The 22,207-nt window shown below is 33.9% G+C and overlaps 2 protein-coding genes across 2 annotated transcripts; both read left to right on the forward strand.

Moving 5' to 3' along the window:
• Positions 1 to 228: 228 nt before the first annotated feature.
• On the forward strand, positions 229 to 10,915 carry LOC120355872 (zinc finger protein OZF-like; the record flags this gene model as incomplete). The annotated part of the gene is made up of 5 exons (XM_039444609.1): positions 229 to 355; positions 2,689 to 2,823; positions 4,100 to 4,275; positions 5,926 to 6,077; positions 9,354 to 10,915. Coding segments are annotated over 5 exons (617 nt in total), but the record flags the coding sequence as incomplete, so codon positions are not given.
• Positions 10,916 to 12,460: 1,545 nt separating this feature from the next.
• LOC111056577 (stress-associated endoplasmic reticulum protein 2) lies at positions 12,461 to 20,715 on the forward strand. Its single transcript, XM_022343954.2, has 3 exons — positions 12,461 to 12,718; positions 16,667 to 16,739; positions 20,263 to 20,715. The coding sequence occupies exons 1-3, from the start codon at positions 12,635 to 12,637 to the stop codon at positions 20,298 to 20,300; spliced, it is 195 nt and encodes a 64-aa protein (XP_022199646.1). The 5' UTR covers positions 12,461 to 12,634; the 3' UTR covers positions 20,301 to 20,715.
• Positions 20,716 to 22,207: the final 1,492 nt, after the last annotated feature.

Consider the following 22,207-nt stretch of genomic DNA (forward strand, 5'->3'; position numbering starts at 1 on the left):
TTCTATCTTTTTAAATATTACAACAATGAGTTATATGAGCACCAGATATTCTGTGATATTCTGCAAAATAATCTTATTAGTGACCATTCAAAATAATTTCATTATTAAATAACCTTATTAGTCAAAATAGTCTTTCCATTACTACTCTAATCAGTCTTAATCTAGTCAGTCTAGTCTTATATTACTCTAATCAGTCTTATTCCATAATTTATCTGTTGATGTTCCCAGGTCCCAAGAAGTACAAGTGTGAAACATGTAGTAAGAGCTTTTTGGAACATTATAATCTTTTGGTTCATCAAAGGAAGCACACTGGAGAACGGCCTTATGTTTGCCCTATTTGTAGCAAAGAAATCAGGTTAGTGCCCTAACTGATGAAGGCATAATGTTTAATTGTAAACTAGAATAGAATCTCTAAGGGCCGGTTTCCGAGCTCAGGTTTTAGCTAAGTCCTAGACTTTAAACAGCTGGAGTCAGAAAATTGGCTTTCCAAAACGGGGCGTAGTCGCAGCTTTTATAACAGTAGTCGTAGTTTTTATTTTCTCATTTCTATAAATTAGAAACGTTTTCCATGACGAAATTAGACATTCCTAAATAATTCAAAATAGCTGAAACTTTACACTATTTTCTCTTTATTTTATTTTGTGTTCAATTTTCTAGTTTTTCGAAATTTAATTCAAACGTGACTTTGACAATGACTGCGACTACGCCCCGTTTTGGAAACCCAATTTTCTGACTCGAGCTGTTTAAAGTCTAGGAGTTAGCTAAATCCCGAGCTCGGAAACCGGCCCTAAGACTTTTTGTGTAGTTGAGAAGTTGATATTGTGGTAATTTTGTGGTTAGTCTTTTTCATTCAATAAGAATCTTTAAGAGTTAATGTCATTTACCCCTGGTTTATGGTGTCTTGTGTCAAGTATTCAATTGCCAATTAGAATATTCAAAACATATTACAAACTCTTTATCATATGACATATCATTTATTTATTTATTTACAATGCAAAGACACTAATGTAATAACATGAAAGATGAAATAATAAGGTAGTTAAAAATATAATAAATAAACATAATTCTATTTAATTTTGTAGTTAGTCTTTCTCATTCAATAAGAAATCTTAAGAGTTAATGTCATTTACCCCTGTTTTATGGTGTCTTGTGTCAAGTATTCAATTATATGCTTATACGTAAAACAGATGCATCACTTGGCTTCTCATTATGTCTTTGTATATTTCATTAAGATATTTCCAAGTAATTTTCCAGGTTACAACTCAAAGTGAAATTATACTACTCCTTTCCAATACTGTACCTTCAATGCGGTTCTTTGTTGAAGCAGCTTATTTTTTAATTATAAAATTTCCACCATTTAAACTACCGTGCTGTTCATGGAATCACGAATCGCGTTGTACTTTTCCGAAACCTTTTCTCGGAACCAAAGCCTATTAGCCTTTAGATAGCCTTTCTATCAAAGCCTATCCATACTATCATTTCACATATCCATGGAGCAGGCTTTTGTGACATTCGACTGAGTCATTGTCAATATAAAAAATGTGAGAATGTGACCTGTGTGGTCACGAAACCATGGTCGTGTACCGAATAAAACTGTGTAGAATTTGACAACATATGTGTGTTTTTATTTAATTTTGTAGCATTCTCAATATGGGCTAGATCACTGAATAAATAGGGCTTCTATCATAATCTTTATCAGTGACAGAATTGGAATTATTAGTGTGAAATTTAAAAAATAGAATTATAGTACTCTTTTTCTTGATATTAATAAAATAATAGATTAAAAATACTCAATTTGAAAAAAGTCTCTATAGTTCTATTTCATAAATAAATATAAGTAGCCCTGAATCCATTCAAGAAGATAGTGTAAAAGTATATATTTGAGTATATTAAATATGCAAAAATAATAAAGTAATTTGGTTTTGACAATATCTAGCCTGGTTGGATGGCTATCTCAATATCACCTTTGAATCTACAATAAAATCTCAAACAAGCATCAGATAATAATAATTTAAAATAATAATTCATAATTTTCTAATGCGTTGAGAACAAGAAGATGTATCTAAACGTATATAGCACTACTTGTTCCACTTGTATTGTGCTGAGATTAGTAAATAAGTAGTGAATAGCTCACAATTCTAGCTTGACTTAAGAAAATCAAAAACAGTAGGCTATCCCTTTCTTCATAGTACTTGAATTCAAAGCATACGTCAATGATTTCACAATTTTTTTTATTTTTAATTCCAGATATTTCCTATTCCATCTGTAATATATTATTCTTCTCCAGTTCTATCTCTATTAATCAGAATATAGAATAGTTATATATATATATAATATATTATATATATATATATATATATATATATATATATATATATATCAGAATGTTGGTCTTGCTAACAATAGATTTTCCACGAAAAAATCTATTTTTCATAATAACGGTATGTTAATATTGGATTTGTTAATATTATTAACGATTGTTATTTGGTACTTGTTACTTATTTACTTGTCACTTACTTACTTATTTGTTATTTGTTACTTGTTATTTGTTAATATTGGATAAACGAATAACTAATGGACGAGGTCACACAGTAATACAATCTGAGAATGATTTATTCTACATGAACGAATATCTGTAATTCAACTAGAGAAGAACCCAATGTTATGTGATGCTAATCATGTTTGCAGGTATCACAAAGACTACGCTGAGCACAAGCGTTCACATGCGCAGAAAGCAGCGTTCACTTGCCAAATTTGCGATAAAACCTACAGAAGAAAACGTGATCTAGAAAGACACCTACACTCGCATCGACAAGAAAGCAGGTGAATTATTAAATAATTTATAGTTTATTAATCATTGTAATTCAGTTTTTTCATATTAACTGCATTGTTATTGTTATTTTTATTGATATTTCATCGTATAAAACCGCATATGATGAGCACAGCTCAAACGGTGTACGACATGTCAAATATATCAAGTATATGGTTTCCCTCCATTGAGGGAAAGTTTTTCATTTTACAAAATCGTCTGGATAACTTCTGATCTCTAGGATTTTAGTGAGAAGATCTCATAACATCTCTTAATGAATGCATTCAGGCTTGGCCTTGCAGGTATTTTATTTTGTTTTTAAATAATGTTTCGTGCATGATATGCGTTGAGTAATAATAATAATATCGAGTGACCTGACTGGATCAGGTCTGGTGTTCAGAATTTTCAGGTCGCACCTGATCAATTTCAGTGTTGTATGCTTTGAGTGATGTGGTATGTTGTAGACTTGAGTTTGATTTAATCTATTTTACTCATACTATTTATTAATTATTTCATTAAGGCTGTTCGATACACTTTTTTTTATTTCAATTAGATAATCTTTTTCAATACAATTAATAAGATCATTATAAGAGTGAGAAAAAGTGGCAACTGAAATTCTTAAGTGGTCTAATAAGCGAGTTATGGGTTGTTGAAGTGTTGAACTCCGTTTTCTTTCCAGGTCATAAACGGTTTCGAATTTTCCATTGCAGTTTTTTTTTAATACATGCAGTATATCATTGGCTTTGTTCTAATATGCGTTTTTCGCGATTTATGCAAAAATAAACAAGTTAACGAATTTACAAAAAGTTACTTTTTATTTATGAACGATATGGGGAATAAAATGTTTTAGTTTGGAAAGATACATTTTTTGAATTTTTAAAAGAATTTCTGTTAATATAGTCGAAATCGTTTATGTCTGGAAAGAAATCGAATTTAGCACTTTGACGACCCATAACTCGCTTATTAGACTACTTAAAAATTTCAGTTGCCACTTTTTCTCACTCTTATAATGATCTTAACAATTATATTGGAAAAGATTATCCAATTCAAATAATAAAAAAGTGTACCAAACGCCTTAATTCAACATATCATAATTATATTCTACTTTTTCAATATATTAAAATAATAAATTATTGTGTTGTATGCTTGCATTTATCGGTTGCATGTTTGTTTTGAAACTTTGAAATTCCCAAGAACATAATGTTGATTACAGATAGTTCCCATTGATATGTTTTCTTTAACAATTGTGCTATCCTATTATTTCATGTAAACTGATTCAATTATTTGCAGGTTCAGTTGTGAAATTTGCGGTAAAGGATTTAATCGAAAATACTTGAGAGAGCAGCACATATTGAAACACGAGTCTCGATTGAAGCAAGTGCAAAAAACTCTACTAGAGTGTAACGTGTGTCAGAAAAAATTTAAAACGGACAACGGACTTTTAAATCACAAATTGAAGCATACAGGTATTGATCATTGGAATTACAGCTCCACGACTGTCGTTTTACAATATTTTAAAACCTCGTTCCAATTATTTGCTTTGCAATAAAAAGAGAAATAATTTTTACAGAATGATTTCATGATATGCGTAGGGACACCTACTTTATAAGAAGAAAAATTATGGATTTTTTTTACCACTTTCCAGGCTTCAGAGACTAATTTTGAGTTGTATAAATCAAAATCTGTGTCCATGTCAACCTACTATGTCACTGGAATATTCATGTAAATTTAATTCTATCATTAATGAATTCAACGTGAATAATAATAATATCAAATGACCTGGCTGGCTCAGGTCTGGTGTCAGAGTTTTCAGGTCGCAACTGATCAATTTCAGGGCCTCTGACATGACCTAACGACTGCTTTTAACGTGAATGATCCTGGTGGTTGCAACCCAGCATAAAGGAACCGGGAGTCCTAACAACGCCCTTAATAAAGGCTATCAATCATCAGTCAATCATAAGTGATTAAATCAGTGTTTCATTGGCTTTAGAGTTGAAGAGATTGCGGGAAGATGAAGAAATTATTGACTAACTCTTGAACATTTTCTGAAGAAATCATATAATTTCTCTAAAGAGAGCTAGCATTTTTTTGTATTGACAGTTTATTCGGTTTCACAAATTTCGTTTTTTCTGTTAACCCATTTGAAATTCTGTTTTAACCATTTATCTCTTTTAACAGTTCTGAATTTTTTCATCTCAGATCACTATACTAACCCACAAACCTCATTATTATCTTATTATTTTTTTGATCCTATTATGATTTATCCATGAATCAACTCAACAGCTGAACTCTTTTTATATTTTGTTTGCCACATAGTAAGTCCGGTTACAGAGCTCGACCGACCGTCAGTGCGTTTGTACCATCCTGACCATAGGCATCCATACATCAGTTTTCCAGTTTCAGAGCTCTCCTGACTAAATTGACACGTTTACAAATTGTTTGATTGCTGATTTCGAATTTCAATACAACCTTGACTCTTATAAAACTTCTTAAGCTATGATAGTATTGTATAATAAATGTACCATCGATAATAAAAATATATTATTTTTTTCTAATAAGAAATTTGGAAATAGATGAAGAAATGTGTAGAAAAATTCTGATTTCAAATAATTATGATATATATATTAATTGAAATTCATTCATTATAATTATTAATCAATTCAATATCAACTGATTGTCGGGCAGAGGTGTGAGCGCAGTGGTTATGGCGCGATCAGGCAACTGATCAGTACAACTGTGAAAGCTTCTATTTGCTTCAATAGCGCGTCAGTCGACCGATGGAACGGATGCGCACGAGCTCGACCGATGGTCTTCATACGCAGTGTAAAATGCATGGTCCTGACCGTGCTCATACGTGCGGTCAGTCCTGCTCTGTACGGATACATGGAACATCTATGGAAAAGACAAGCGCGATTGACGTACGCACTGACGGTCGGTCGAACTCTGTAACCGGTCTAATAATAACGTGTGACCGGGCTGGCTAAGGTCTAGTGTCAGATACTTGTTTGCCAGATGAAATTACTTGATATTAAGGATAAGAATTGTTATTTATCTCTCATTTTGACCCAAGTTGATAGCAATTGGATCATAGAATTGAACTACGTATTGTTTCTTAGGAATGATGGAGGAGCATCAGTGCCATATCTGTGGGAAAACTTCTGAAACGTCTGTTGATTTGGAAGCACATTTAAGACACCACATACCTAGAGTGAAGTCGGTTAGCTGCTCGCAATGTCAGAGGATGTTTACATCGGATGGCACGCTCAAAGTAAGTTTATACTAACTATCCTTTACCTTTTAGTGGTAAACAACAAAAAATAATAGTTCAGGGCCCGGTTTCTTGGACACTTATTAAATCTAATTGTCCATCAAATCTAGATTCAATGGTCCTATACATGTAATGGTCATTAGATTTAATAATCAAATCAAATTAATTCAAGCGAAATTCATACAAAATATTCCCAAAAGTATAAAACAATAAGTGAACAAGATACTACTCACAAAAAGTAACCTGACTGCCTGAGGTCTGGTGTCAGTGTTTTCAGATCGCACCTGATCAATCTCAGTCTCTGACTAGACCTAACAACTGTCTAGGCAACCGGGTCCATCCGGTTGTTCATCCGTGTCCATCCGAAACAAGGGAGTGGCCCAATAAAAACATTTTTCCAGGGCCTCTGGATTATAAAGCCAGCGTCTAATGCACTGCTTATTAGATTCAATAAGTTGTGTCCTAAAAACGGGCATAAATTACATAAACTACAATTATTCAATGAAATCGAAATTATCAGTGCAACAGTTCATAAATAATTATATTTTCATTTTTTAAATGTAGAATCAAGTTGCAGACAGTAAACTAACAGCAAAATGGGTATTTTAAATTAGAAATAAATTGGTATTTGCTTTTTTTAGCATATTTTGTTGAAATCAATACCAAATAAATAAGGATATGGATGCTTAGTTTATGGCATGCTTTGCCAACTCAACTTGGATTATACAGGCATGCGCAGGGAAGCGAGAAAAAACTAGTGGAATACTAATGGAATGGCATGTATTCATTATGCCATTTATGTTCCTACAGTCAAATGCCCAATAGTAACCTCGGGTAAACCTATCTCAATGGGGGCATGGGACGGTCAAGCGAGAACCTTTGGCAGGTAATTTTAGTACATTTTCGACCCTTGTGCAATGAAGCGTATGCCCCCATCCTGTTAAGTTTAGTGACGTTATTCCACACTTAGACTTTTACTGCGGGATTCCCATTTCCGTGTTCTGTACAGTTCCATCAAAATTATAATTTCCAACTATTAGACAGTCTATACTCTGTAGATTTAGGTATAACATGGAGTTCCTGCAGAGCTTATCAAGATGCGACAAAGATCTAAACCGTGAAGGCATATGCCAGTTTTTATTGATGTACAATCGAATAGCGAATCAACGTATATTATGCTCGTCATGTGGTAAAAACCAAACCCTGCAATTAAATGGTGTGTTTCACGCAATAAATGATTTTAGTATATAACGATTTTATAACTCGTATCAGGTTATCAGAGATGTAGTTTCGAAACAGAATTTTCAAGTCATTCTTATTAAATTTAGAAAAATAGTTGAATTCCATCATTATGGAACACAATTTTGAGCCTATTCTAATATTATCAAAGAACTAATTTCTTAGTGCTAATTGATATTTTTTGAACGATACATATTATGTCGAGTTTTTAGTTGCGGACCAGAGTGTTGGATTTTGGAGTAGGTTTTGAAAATATATGTTATGCTTCTAAACCTATCTGGATGGGGGCATTAAGAGATCTATTGTTTGAGCATTGTCATGGGTTGACAGTTATTGTTTCCCATTCCACCGGCGTTGAAGGAGGGTTATTGTTCTCTCTTGACCGTTCCATGCCCCCATCCAGATAGGTTTTACCATAGAGAAACAATAGCGTAAGTAGATATCCCATGGTATAGGGAATTTATGTCGCAATTTTTACTGTTATCTCAAGCCGATTACTGTCAATTATTGTCAATTTTTACTGTTTTGTTGGGGTGAGAGTGTAGGAACGGCACGATTCGAGAGACTACCAGCGTCACACAGCTGCATGGGAAAGAACTAAGTGAACTATCGGCTTGAGATAACAGTAAAAGTTGCGACATAAACGCCCTATACCATGGAATATCTACTTACGCTATTGTTTCTCTATGGTTTTACCCATAACCTCATTACTCTTAAAGATGATATCGGAAAGGTGTGTGCACATTTTATAACATGCTGTCACTGCACGTCCCAAACCAGTCCAATGGTCCTTGATTACTAAATGGCAACATTTACCGACTCTGCACTGTTCATCAGAAAAATACAAAATTTACTCTTCTTTCAAAAATTCAAAATTGTCCCATCGACATAAAAATTGAAAGGTTTACAGAACTTTCAGCGCTGAATTCGAATTTGAAAAAATGTCGATATCTATATTACAGTTTTAATCCCTTTAATATAAATCGTTTTTAATACTTGTAGGATTTTGGGTCATGAGAATGTCATTTGCTGAATGCCTTAACTTAGCTGAATTACTTAACATATAGCTGGAACAATAACAAATTTATCAAATATAGTGTAGCGGTATATGAAACTGCTCCATTGCTAACCCAATTTGTCATACTTATGAAACACGAGGTAAAAATGCAGGATTATTCCAGTTCCCTATCCATAGACTGACTCTTCTCGAAAAGGGACCGTATTATTCAGGACTCAAGTGTTTTAATTGCATTCCTGAGGATATAAGGCTGTGTAACAGCTATAAGTTATTTGTATCAAAGATAATTAGGACACTGGTAGAGGCTTGTCCTTATACCATTGAAGAGTGGTTTAGAGCATTCATGTGACTCCATTCTAAAAATGACATGTTGTATGCCACTTGAGCACCGCTCAGAATTTGTGGCTTCACACAACAAAAATATAATAATAATAATAATAATAATAATAATGCAGTCTAATATTCACGTTTTCTTGAAACTGGTATCATGATACCAGAATATCATGTAAATTAGTGTGCACTGGGTTTTTTTATCGTATATAGCATACATACAACATTTTACGTTTTATATCATTAGTTTAATATTACTCAAGTGTGCATCGCGCCTCAACTCTAAGGCCCGCCGCAAAGTAGACCCACACTAATCCACGAAAAGCAACCCACGCCGTGGGATGTTTTGTAAACCATTACTATAGAATTATTCATAATCAATCAGCTGACAAGTGGATTATCCATTGCATGTATTATTATCATTACACAGATGTCTGGAGAAGCCTAGCAATGGTTTACAAAACATCCCACGGCGTGGGTTGCTTTTCGTGGATTAGCGTGGGTCTACTTTGCGGCGGGCCTTAGGCCCGGTTGCACAAAAGACTGTTAAATTTTAATTATGATTAAATGCCACAAGAACCAATCAGAGAATTTAAAAGAATTTTGTACAACCGTGCCTCAATTTATCTTTCTATTCATTAATTATATTTGATTGATGTTTTAATTGGAATTCTTTGTTATGATTTCAGATCCACATGGATAGATTCCACAAGTAAATACTATATAGTTCAACTATTTGCATCAGTTATGGTCATTCAAGTCACATACGCTAAAAACAGCATTGATGATTAATCTCACTCAATTTTTTATCTGAAGATGTATGCAGAACTGTACTGCTATTGCAGTTATGGAGCCATACCAATAAATATCCTAACTTATAATCAGGTAAAAACACAAAAGGAAGAATGAGAATAGTTGTCCTGAAGGTCGTTTGTGATGTAAGGCTCTACTCACACTTATGCAACTCAGGTCGAGAAGAGACTCGACTCTAGTCGAGAGCATGTGTTTTCAAGTGGTGACAGTCGCAGAGACTAGAATCGACTGGTCTGAGTGTCACCATTTGGAAACACAATGCTCTCGACTATAGTGAGGTCACGTTATAATGGCAGTGAAGAAAGATAGGAAAAAAACGTTGCCAATCCTCTCCATTTTGCCACAGACTGTACACAGCTGTTACTCAATTCTTCCCATTAAATTTAATCCAATAATAATTATAATTTCCTTGATAAAATAATCAATTTAATGTCAAATAAATCAAGAAAATATATTTTTTCATAATTAGATTCAAAAATTTGCTTCCATAACTGAAATCAGATTTCTATTTTTATACAAACCTGAAATGGCGGCTAATTTAAAAAGCTGTGATACAACGATCTGAATTTCAAAACAACAGAAATTGAGTTATTTGGTAGGTATTCTATTCCAATTCCATTTTAAAATAATAGAAAAATAGAAATCCTATTTAAAAATAAGAAATTTCAATGGATTAATTCTGAAATAACTTTTCAATATTATTTATACCGGTACGAGTAGGTCTAACCTATACGGGTAGACTAACTGAAGCATGGATGAAGTCTAGGATGGTTGGTTATCTACTTTTAAAATGTCATTTCAGGTATTTCAATTTGTGTTTCTCATACAGTAGGCCTGATGTTTAAAAATTATTTCATCGTTTCAAAAATACATTTTAATCAATTATACAACTTGTGTACTCAAGTATTTTGATAAAATGAAGAAAAAATGGCGTCTGAGAATTTTTGTTCAGTTTTGTACAGTCACTGTTAAAAGTAAATATAAAATATTCTGGCAAGTAGACAACATTGCAAAGCGAGAGAGAGATAGTGCTATCTGTTGTTTTGTATGATAGAAAAGGACAGCAACAGTATTGTCAATCATACATTGCCATTATAATGTGGACCTCACTATAATAGAGTCGAGTATCTTCTCGATCTGAGTCGCGTAAGTGTGAGTTGAGCCTTACTGAAGTAGCCTATATGAATAGTGACTTTTCCCTGATCTCAAATAATCATCAATTATTTCCCAAGTTGAAAATATAAGGCTAGTGAAAAGATTGAATGCTACCAATGTCTATATTGTTTTTGTTTTTATGAAGGGCTAAGATTATATAAATTGATATTTAGAAGGACTATTAGATGTAAGACTAATAGATGTAAGACATTTATAATGATTATATATCAGTAGTCAAGTATTTTTCAATTTCTTCCAATAAATATCCCAGTTTTTATAGAAATTGAGTTTTTTAATTTTAATGTGTCTTAAGCCTCCTTTCAAAACCTAACCTCCCTTACCTTTAGAACCTAATTAAACAACCTTTTAGGCTCTATTCATCTATAACTATAGGCTAGTGACGTCCACTTATAAATGGAAATGGATAAACTTAGGACAGAGTTGCCACTGCCTTCTCATAGTGGATAGATGATAGCTTACCAGTAAATCTGATGTGACATTAACTGTTCATCCTTGTTTAAAATAATCAATTATATTTTAATCATTGACCATTTTTTTCAATGATTAATATTGAATTTTCATAAATGAAATTAAATATTTTGTCAATTAATTATGTTTCTACATTGTTGAAAAACGATCTGGAAGAGCTAGAAAAGGATAGTGTTATATTTTTTGTCGAATGGTAGGCAAGGATAGCAACACCAATGTCGATCAAATACTGTTATTATAAAGCTTTGTTTACACCGGAGTTAATAACACGAGCTATTAACTTTAAAAATGTTTTCTTAACAATAAAATTTGATGATTTCTAACAGAAAATTCCTAGTTATTAAAGAAAATTTTATTAACATGATAATTTTAATGACTTTTTGATATTAACTCCGGTGTAAACCCAGCTTTAGGCTGACCAATAACGATTAATAACGACCAGACATGCATGATGAACAAGTGTGTACACTCATGCCATACATCGGTGTGTCATCAGAGCGAAAGGCTTCCAACAAACTTCTTCTGGTGTTGGGTTTTTGTATTTTTTTCTGTTGTTTATTTTTCTCCTTACTGCTCTATTTGAGGTTGAATTTGTAATTTCCCAGTAGTTTATTCATTGTATGTTGAAAGCTGCTATTAAACAGCTGTTTTTTGTTCAGAGGCTCTCGCTGATGACAAAACATGCGTGTGTGCATGTGTGTACACATCATGTTTATCATGCATGTCTTATCGTTAGTGGCCAGCCTAACGAGGCCCTCACTGTGTATCAACACAGATAAAATAAGTAATATTTTACTTAATATTGAGTAATATTTACTTCCTTTATGGTATCAGCATACAGAAAGAAGAAAATCATTTTTTTACATATTTTTTACTTCATGGTCATGGTATCAGCCTGCAACGTAAACACGTTGCTGTGGGAATGTACAATATCTCAAATGTAAGAGCATTTCAACTTTTCATTTAATTTGTGTTTATTATCGAAAATCATGAACACGTTTAAATTAATATTACCATATTGCCATCTAAAAGCCAAAACTTGACCTTTCATTTCACCTTTTAAATCCAATTGAACAGAGCCTTTCAGGTTATGTTTCTACACTAGCCCAATTGGAATCTTGCAGATCTGAGGCACTCAAGTAACTCCACAAAATCCATTTCAATTTTTACCTCAGAGCGGGTTAAAACCAATTCCATTTATGCATTAAAAATTCCCAATAACTCTTCTCTATCTGAAAATATTTTATCAATGAGCAAATTTTCCTGTTCGATGTAAATTATCGATCACAAATTGAATTTGGTTCCACTTTTCAATCAGCTGATTTTTATTCCCTGCTTCCGCTGACAAATTTCAGCATACGTTGACTTCCTTTCAAATACGTCAACAACTCAGTTTGGTTTGGTTGGCCATTTAAAACTAAAGAGAAGTAGGTTATACATTCTCTCAAATTCGCCGTATGTTTTCATTTGTGACTCACTGAAAGGGCTTGTGTTAATTTTATAACCCAGCAAAATGGCTCCGAAACAGAGGATGCGAATTGCCAACGATAAAGCAAGTAAAAATGTTACATTACGTGGAAACGTACCAAAATCAACCGTAAGTACTCCTTTATAGATAGGTTAGTGTTTATGGGCTTATGTCAAGAGATTTGTTTGTTTTTATTCCAACTTTTCAGTAACATCTCGATGTTTAATATTGAACATAAACTCTTTTCATTTTTTGTCATGTTATTTTTCAAATAGGCTTTTTAGTCATTAATTAAATCAAAACCTTGAAAAAAGAAAGCCGTAAGATTGGAATGCGGATACTGAATAACATACATACCGCTATTTACTCAATGTTACTCACTGAATAGTAACTTTTAATAATATCCAATTATTATAACCCATTGCTGTAGGCTATAGAATTGTTATTATGTAAAATAGGAGTAAGCTGGTTCCATTTGAAGTCGTTTTATACGGTCCTTTCTTGTCAACACGTAGGCTAGGCTGCATGATTTGGGTTTAAATATTGAATCAATTTATCATTAATCTTAAGTTTCTCTGACATATGTTTCACCAAGTTTTGTCAATAAAATACCGACTTGCAGATTATCCTATTTGTGAATAATATAAAATATTTACTCACTGACTTGAGCATGCTTTAGAACAACATTGGATTCATTGTCAGTAGAACTGTAATTTTTACAAATAGTAGCCTATAGTCTGCAAGTCGTCATTTTAGTATGTTCTCATTAATAACATATTGGCTATAGTATAATAGTGTTGTACACTTTATAATTGCAATATTTATTATCGTTGGTGTTGCTATGCTTGTCTAATTCTGCATCCACACTCTCGCCCAATGCCTACAAATGAGGACGAGCACAAGTGTCGATGTCTGCTTTGCCAGCTCTTGCCTTCACCAGAGAGAAGTTAGATCTTCCCTTATCTCTGCCTTCACTGACCTTTGCTTGCTTCTATTATTCTTTGTTGAGCAAAGGCGAGTGGTAGACAGGCCACTAAAGACATACAAAAATGGTCACATTGCAGTGTGTATGGCAAGACCATCGTAAATAGGGATCAATATTGTTTGAATAATAATTATATTATCAGATAAGAAATATGTTTTTTTTGTAAGCCTTCACTAATTGTAAGCCATTCACTTGTATTTCTGACCAAATGCCTTCTTCATCATCTTCTTGAAGATCTGTTCGGTTCTAGAGCGTTTTTTCAGAAATATCTAAAAGAAACTGAAGATGATATTAAAATATGCAGGCACTATGTTGTGCATTTTTTCAGTTCTGTAACTAAACCTTTTTTAGTTAACATCATAGTCTAGTCACTATAGTGATGTCTACCTTATAAGACGGTGAATGATAGAAAAATAGAGTTGCCGATTCTCTGCCTTCTGTAGAGGATAGTTGATACCAGTATGTCCAATGTTATATTAGAATAAATGTTCATTTTTTTTAAAATGGTCAATTACATTTTATTCGTCAAGAAAAATATTTTTCAACGATTTAATAATGAATTTTTATAATTGAGATTAGTATATATTTTGTTAATTACATCGCCACATTGTTGAAAAAAATCTGGCAACGTTGCAAAGCTAGGAATATAGGCTAAGTGTTATCTACTTTTTTGAATGATATACAAGTATAGAAACACCAATGCTAATCGAATGCTGTCATTATAACGTGGACCTAACTATAGTCAATACATTTTAGTTGTAAATGATCTCGGATAATTCAACTCCGAGTTATTCTCCAATATTTTAGGTATTTTATTAGTAGAATAGAAAATCTATTTCCATATTGAAATATCTTGAAAAGGCGTTTTCACTTAATTTGGAATAATTGAAGTTTTTGTAAAACTATAAATAACTTTCTATAGCTCTAGTGAAGATGATGCTTAGATAGGCGGATAGACCTAATGCGAATTATTAAAGAACCCGAAATAAATAAATTAGTGATCAGATAATAATAGCTATAATGTTTTTGTTTTGTTTTTTTAAATAAGATCATTTGAATAGAGAAATTAAGTTGATTTGGACTATGCAAGGAAAATACAATTTGAGGAAGAAATTCCGGAAGTGGTTATACTACGCTGACCACAGTGTTGTAATATAAAATGTGGTGATTGAGTTATCCTAACATATTATGACTCAGTTCTTCAAAGCACGTAGTATTTTTTAGAAATTTCGATTAAAGCATTCCCAAAAAATTGAACTTTCCGAGTTCTTGGTCAATAAAATTCAAAAGTAGGAAGTCAAAATGGAACCAAAAATGGAATGAATGGCTTTCGTGGGCATGTTTGTTTTAAAGAGCTTGAAATACTAATTAAAGACTGTTAATATCGATGTGGGAAGTGATCTGAAGCTAACTCACTCTGCGCTATTGAGATGAAACGTCCATAGGGTTGGAAAATTCATTTTTGAAGACTGGCTGGAGAGACTATACAAATAAATCAGCTAATTATGTTCAGCTAATTAACTCTCGCAAAATAGTTCAGTCAATGAAGGGTTATAGAGGCAAAATATGGAAAACAATTTTTGACCACGCGGCTCTGTTTAGTGTAGTAAGGAGGTAAACTTCAAAAGTCCTCACCCCTATCCCCCTGTGCTAAGTGGGAGTGGTTCAAAGGTACAATTTTTGGTTTCCCGCATTTATCTCGAAAACTATGCGTCTTATGGAAATGACTATTCAGTACAAAATCAAAGTTAACAAATTTTCGTACAGCATTTATATTTCAACTTTTTCCATAATTTATCTCTCATTGTTTTCTATATATAGGAGCCTTAAGGTGATATATACGATAATACATCAAAAGATGGCAACATAAATTTGTAGACTTTTACAATATTGAACTTATAACTAACGTTATATATCATACTAATCAGATTCATTTATCCAGTTCAATAGATTTATTCTAAACAATTCTTTAGAAAAACCCAATACTCTTCAAATTTTAGGTTTGACATATATTGGATAAAGCGTGTATTCCGCTGAAAACTGTACTTTCCTTTCTTTTTTCTATATCGCTCCAACCTTGAAAAAAGCTTGTGACAGGATTTTTTCGGGGACAAAATTCTACTTCCCGCCCTTTAAAAAGATGTCTTTACAGTGAACATACACTATAGTGAAGTCCACGTTATAATGGAAGTAGAGAAAGATAGGAGAACAACCTTGCCGATCCTCTATATTGTCAATGTCTTATATAGACGGTAGCTGATACAGGTTTATTGATGAAATATTAACTGTTCATTCTCATTTAAAATAATCAATTATATTTTATTAAGAAAGAAATTATATTTTCCAATTATTTCATAATGAATTTTTGATAATTAAGATGAAATATTTTGTTAATTATTAATTCTACATTGTTGAAATACGATCTGGCAACAGAGCAAAGCGAGAAAGAGATGTTTATGTTTTGAAGGGACGGATTCAAAGATCCAAAGGTTCAAAGAACCTCACACGTCAACCGAAGCTTATTGTGTGTCCCAAAGTATGTTAGTTAGGCAAACCAACTCCCGTGTCCTTTACAAGATCCAGGAGTTTCTTCCCTATACCAACATCCCATTCCTCACCTGGCTGCTTACAGCCAAACAGAGCCCTTCATCTAGCTCCAAGACTTTCGCAATCCAGTATGATATGCTTAGCAGTCTCTTCAGACTGATTACAAAGCCTACACATCTGGCTTTCATTTCTGAGTCCAATTGTGTGGAGATGTTTCCTGAAGTGGCCATGTCCAGTTAGAAAGAGATAAAGCTATCCACTTTGTTGAATGATAGATAAGGATAGCTATACCATTGCCAATCAAACACTGCCATTATAACGTGGACCGCACTATAATAGTATTGATACAGTGTTGTAGAATATTTCCGAAGCTTCAAAATGACATCTAGTTGAAGAATGTATGTCCGTTTTCCATGGGAAATAGGTAGATTTATATAGCAAAACCACTGTGTACAGTTTTATAATAAGAACTAAAAAGTGTTCATTTTATTTGTAACGTTTTTGTGTGTTTCATAGTTATTAATGATTGATTTTTTCATTTACAGAAACCACAAGATGAGAAATACCCGGTTGGACCATGGCTTCTTGCTCTATTCGTTTTCGTTGTTTGTGGATCAGGTAAATTCCAGTATTTAACCTATTTCTTTAGTTCGATAACAAACTATTTTTGAAATTATAATATCTAGATCGGATTCTCGCTGTGCAGTTGGTGTCACATTTCAAAACAAAAATATCATTAGTCATCAAATTTAGTGAACTCTTAAAACATTGTTTTGTCAATTGGTAAAACATCGTTTTGTCAATTACATTCATTAGTAAAAAATGAACTTGACCTTGATTGTGACTAAAAATGATGAATGAGTGGAATCGAGTTTGTTGAAACAGTGTTTTCATTGATAAAACAGTTCTTTTAACAATAGCTTGAACATTTTGAGCTTAAAGAACATTTGTTTCAATTTTATCTATAAGTTCATGACCTATGATTGAGCTTAATTTTATAACTTTCATTACTAGACTATCTTAATATTTTTCAGTAATACTGTATATCATTAGAATCATTTGTGTCTTCTGCAAAATTATTACCTCCTTTTTTAAAATGTTTCAAATTTTAGGTGAGCCAAGAAACTACAAATTTGATCAATATATCATTTTTAATGCATATTCTTCAGACTTATAATTCTAATTCTGTTATAAGAGTTTGAATTTGTTTTTCTTCTTGATTGCATTTCTCAAAGCAAACAGTATTGTAATTTTATTTTAGGTGAGCCAAGAAACTGCTAATTTGATCAATAATACATTGTTAATGCATATAACCATAGAGAAACAATAGCATAAGTAGATATCCCATGGTATAGGGCGTTTATGTCGCAACTTTTACTGTTATCTCAAGCCTATAGTCCACGTAGTTCTTTCCCGTGGAGCTTTATGACGCTGGTAGTCTCTCATATTGTGCCGTTCATACACTCTTACCCGGTCAAACCAGTGAAAATCGACAGTAATCGGCTTGAGATAACAGTTAAAGTTGCGACATGAACGCCGTATACCATGGGATATCTACTTACGCTATTGTTTCTCTATGATATTATTCATACATAAGGGTGAGCATAAATTATTGAACACATTTCTTAGGTGAATAAAAAATAACGAATACGTGTACTCACATGAATATTAATTTAGCGAATATTGATTTAGAATATTGAAAAGCTAATTTCAAATAGTTTTATTTATAACTCATGACAAGTTCAACAAATTTTTACATGATCACCTTTTGTTGCACATAAAATATCTAGACGATATTCAATTTCACGCCATACATTGTGGATTTGTTTGAATGTTATGTTCTGAATTACGTCTTCAAATCTTCGTTTTAGTTCATCAATATTACATGACTTCATTGCATACAACTTATTTTTCACGGCCATACTCTAAACAAAAAAGTCTTTGAACAGTAATAACCGATTTGCTTTCGTGAAACTACAGAACGCACATAGCTTTCCCCTGACGCTCTGTCAACCCCCTCCCCCCATTGAGCCGACTGTGTGTTTCTATGATGATTATCACAAATATTATAGAAGCTACACTATACTTCGTGTAAATCTTCTTCAGACTTGGAGGAATTTGCGGCGCAGAGAAATGGAGGGAGATCAGCCAATTGCAGTGATGGATTGAGTCATAGGTGGAAGCGTAGTTGTCAATGCAGACTGTGATTGCAGAGAGGAAACGCCATAACTTTAACATGAGCGCTTGAATACTCAGTGGAAATTAGAGAACGCTGGCCGATACACAACGGCAACATAGCAGCCGTTGTATCCCTGCCACTGTATGCCTTCTCTGCTGCGCATGTCCATCCCAATTCAAAAGTTAATTTGAACAAAGTATAATGTTTGCCACAAAAATAGACGCGCTACGTTATTCTTTTATTCACCTATGAAATGTGTTCAATAATTTATGCTCACTCTGTGTAACTCCAATAATTCTGTTATTAGAGTTCGAATTTTTCCTACTACTTGTGGATTGGATTTCTCAAAACAAACAATATTGAAATGTTATTCATCATATTGAGGTATAACATTTATTTATTTTCTAAGTTGAACAGAAGTTGTAACGTTTTACTTTATTGTTGTTTCTTCAAGGTATGGTTATTGATTATTGTGTTTTTTAATGGGGCGATGAGTATTAACATAGCCAACTCTAATACAAGGCCCCGGCCTACGATATTGCAACGTCGCAGTGTAGGCCTAGAATCTAATACATGATTGGTAAAAAGGATAAAAAAAATAACAGCTGATCTTTTTTACCAATCATGTATTAGATTCTAGGCCTACACTGCGACGTTGCAATATCTTAGACCGGGGCCTTGTATTAGATGTGGCTATGGTATTAAGGTGAATACCTATATCTTTATTATTATTATATTATTATTATTATTATTATTTATTTTTTTATTATTTTCTTTTTGAATGGAGAGATCAAGGATCCAAAGGTTCAAAGAACCCCACACGTCAACCGAAGCTTATTGTGTTCCCAAGTAGTATGTTAGGCAAACCAATACCTGTGTCCTTTACAAGAACCAGGAAATTTTCCCTATGCTAACATCCCACCTGGTTGTTTGTCGCAATTCAGTTTGATATGCTTGGCAGTCTCTTCAGACTGATTAGTCCTCGTGAGTTCCACTCCTGGCCTTCTTTGAAGGTCCTTCTGCTGAAAAAGGGGTCGCCAAGTTGCCTCTAGGGCGCCTGTCTACCCTTGACTCAGCCTCTGACCCACATTTGTGCCTGGAGTTTCACCCATCTCTGGTCTCTTGGGTTTTTCCTTTTTGCCCCTCCAAAACTCTGCAGGGTCAAAAGCCTCACCTCTCCAAGAATTTTTGCCTGAATGGCCGCCCTTCTTTACCTGTGTCCAATAACCAATACCTGTGACCTTTACAAGAACCAGGAAATTTCCCCTATGCTAACATCCCATTCATCACCTAGTTGCTTGTCGCAATTCAATGTGATATGCAGTCTCTTCAGACTGATTGGTCCTCGTGACCTATGTGAGTTCCACTCCTGGCCTTCTTTGAAGGTCCTTCCGCTGAGGAAGGGGTCGCCAAGTTGCCTCTAGGGCGCCTGGCTACCCTTGACTCAGCCTCTTGACCCACATTTGTACCTGGAGTTTCACTCATCTCTGATCTCTTGGGTTTTTCCTTTTTGCCCCTCCAAAACTCTGCAGGGTCAAAAGCCTCACCTCTCCAAGAAGTTTTGCCTGAATGGCGCCGCCCTTCTTTGACTAGTGGTGAGTTTTGGCCTCTCCACCCACAAACTCGTGACCTACCTGAGTTCCACTCCTGGCCTTTTTGTAGGTCCTTCCGCTGAAGGAGGGGTCGCCAAATTGCCTCTAGGGCACCCGGTCACTCTCGGCTCAACCTCTTGACTTACATTTGTGCCTGGAGTTTCACCCATCTCTGGTCTCTTGGGTTTTTCCTTTTGGCCCTCCGAAACTGTCATGATGGGGCAGACTCCGTAAGTTTGAAGGAAACCTATATCGTTAATTTTATAGCACCAGTGTTCTTGAAATTTTGTTCTCTAATGAAGCATTATATTGAAACTTACTTTATAGGATTTACAAAAACGCTTGTCTCAAGAATACACTTTTGTTTCAGCCGTCTTCCAGATAATCCAGAGCATCAGGCTAGCATAACATGTCTCTGGACGATCCTGAGGAATAATGATAATCCATCTATCATTTCAACATCATTTTCTACGTTCAAAAGCACAAATTTCAGTTTTCAACTGTTTTTTCCATACATTTTTCAATAATTATGAATGTAAAATCTGATCAAATTATAAAATCCCCTACCTTTATCCGTCAATGATATTAAAAATTCTATGTATGTACATTCTATATCTGATACACTTCGATCGTTATTGATTCTAGCTCAATGTAAACAAATAACGTTCCACTGTTGATAATTTTATATGTGTATTTCATTGGTGTATGTATATAATAATATAAACTGTAATTGATATTATTCCTCTTGAAATGGAACATCTGTACTACAATGAGTATTCTGTTGTACGTGTATATTTTAAATAATATATCATTGTCAAATGAATCATTCCATTTTTGTTTAAAATAATGTCCATTAATGTACTTGTTCAACATCTAATTTCGGAATGACTTTTGATTCATGTTTGGCTGTTTTATAAGATTTATTATTTATATATTTATTATAACTGAAAGAGAGATATGAATTAAACTTTTCAGTGATAAATCGTATCTTATTCGGCTACCCTTTTCTTGAATAAAGGTTTACAAAAATGAACAAAAGTATTTCAATGGAAATTGGGCAAGTTAGTAGCGTTGGAACAAAAAAAATAGTCCAGTTAAAGCTGCAGTTGTTATATTTTATTCCATGTTAGTTTATTGAAGCCGTCCTATAAGTAATATAGTAAAGCATTTGATTTTGCAATCACTCTTGGCTATAAAATATTTTGCGATCAATGTAATGGAATCTTGTGAATTATAAAATAATTAAGGGTCGGTTTCCGAGCTCGGGATTTAGCTAAGTTCTAGACTTTAAACAGCTGGAGTCAGAAAATTGTCTTTCCAGAACGGGGCGTAGTCCTAGCTTTATAACAGTAGTCGTAGTTTTTATTTTCTCATTTCTATAATTGGAAACGTTTTTCATGACGAAATTAGACATTCCTAAATAATTCAAAATTGCTGAAACTTTACACTATTTTCTCTTTATTTTATTTTGTGTTCAATTTTCTAGTTTTTCGAGATTTAATTAAAACGTGACTATGACAATGACTGCGACTACGCCCCGTTTTGGAAAACCAATTTCTGACTCCAGCTGTTTAAAGTCTAGGACTTAGCTAAAACCCGAGCTCGGAAACTGGCCTATAGTCTTACTATTGTAACTGAGCAGTATTAAATGAACTCTTGGAAGATTTTTAGAAACATTCACAAGAATTCGTTGTAAAACCGAAGAGGTGCATCTGTAAAGCCCCAACTATACGGGCGTAGTTGCACTGAATTTATTTCAATCGTCTTCAGAATGCTTGGCCTCTTATAGGAAGTGTCGCACAGTCAACCCCATAAGAGACTAGACATCCGGCTAACGACCGGGAAAATTCAGCGCGTCTAAAGGTACATACAGACTTAGGCCCGCCGCAAAGTAGACCCACGTTAAACCACAAAAAGCAACCCACGCCGTGGGATGTTTTGTAAACCATTGCTATAGAATTATTCATAATCAATCAGCTGACAAGTGGATTATTCATTGCATGTGTTACATTGATGTCTGGAGAAGCTTAGCAATGGTTTACAAAACATCCCACGACGTGGGTTGCTTTTCGTGGAGGTCTACTTTGCGACGGGCCTAAGGGCCAGAACATATTAAGCGTTATTAGAGTAGAGTCGTCAGAGCAGGAAGCTCTTTGATTGAGTTGGCGGCTGGAAAACGCTTAATATGGTCTGTCCCTTAAGCCCGGTTCAGACGCTCAAGTTTAGCTTCAGTCTTTTGCTCAAGCAAAAGTCGGAGCATGTAAGTCGTTGCGTCTGGACGGTAAAACGGATGGGTCTTCAAGCTTAAGTCGTCA

Source organism: Nilaparvata lugens, unplaced genomic scaffold (assembly GCF_014356525.2).
Source record: "Nilaparvata lugens isolate BPH unplaced genomic scaffold, ASM1435652v1 scaffold5069, whole genome shotgun sequence".
NCBI classification, from domain to species: domain Eukaryota; kingdom Metazoa; phylum Arthropoda; class Insecta; order Hemiptera; family Delphacidae; genus Nilaparvata; species Nilaparvata lugens.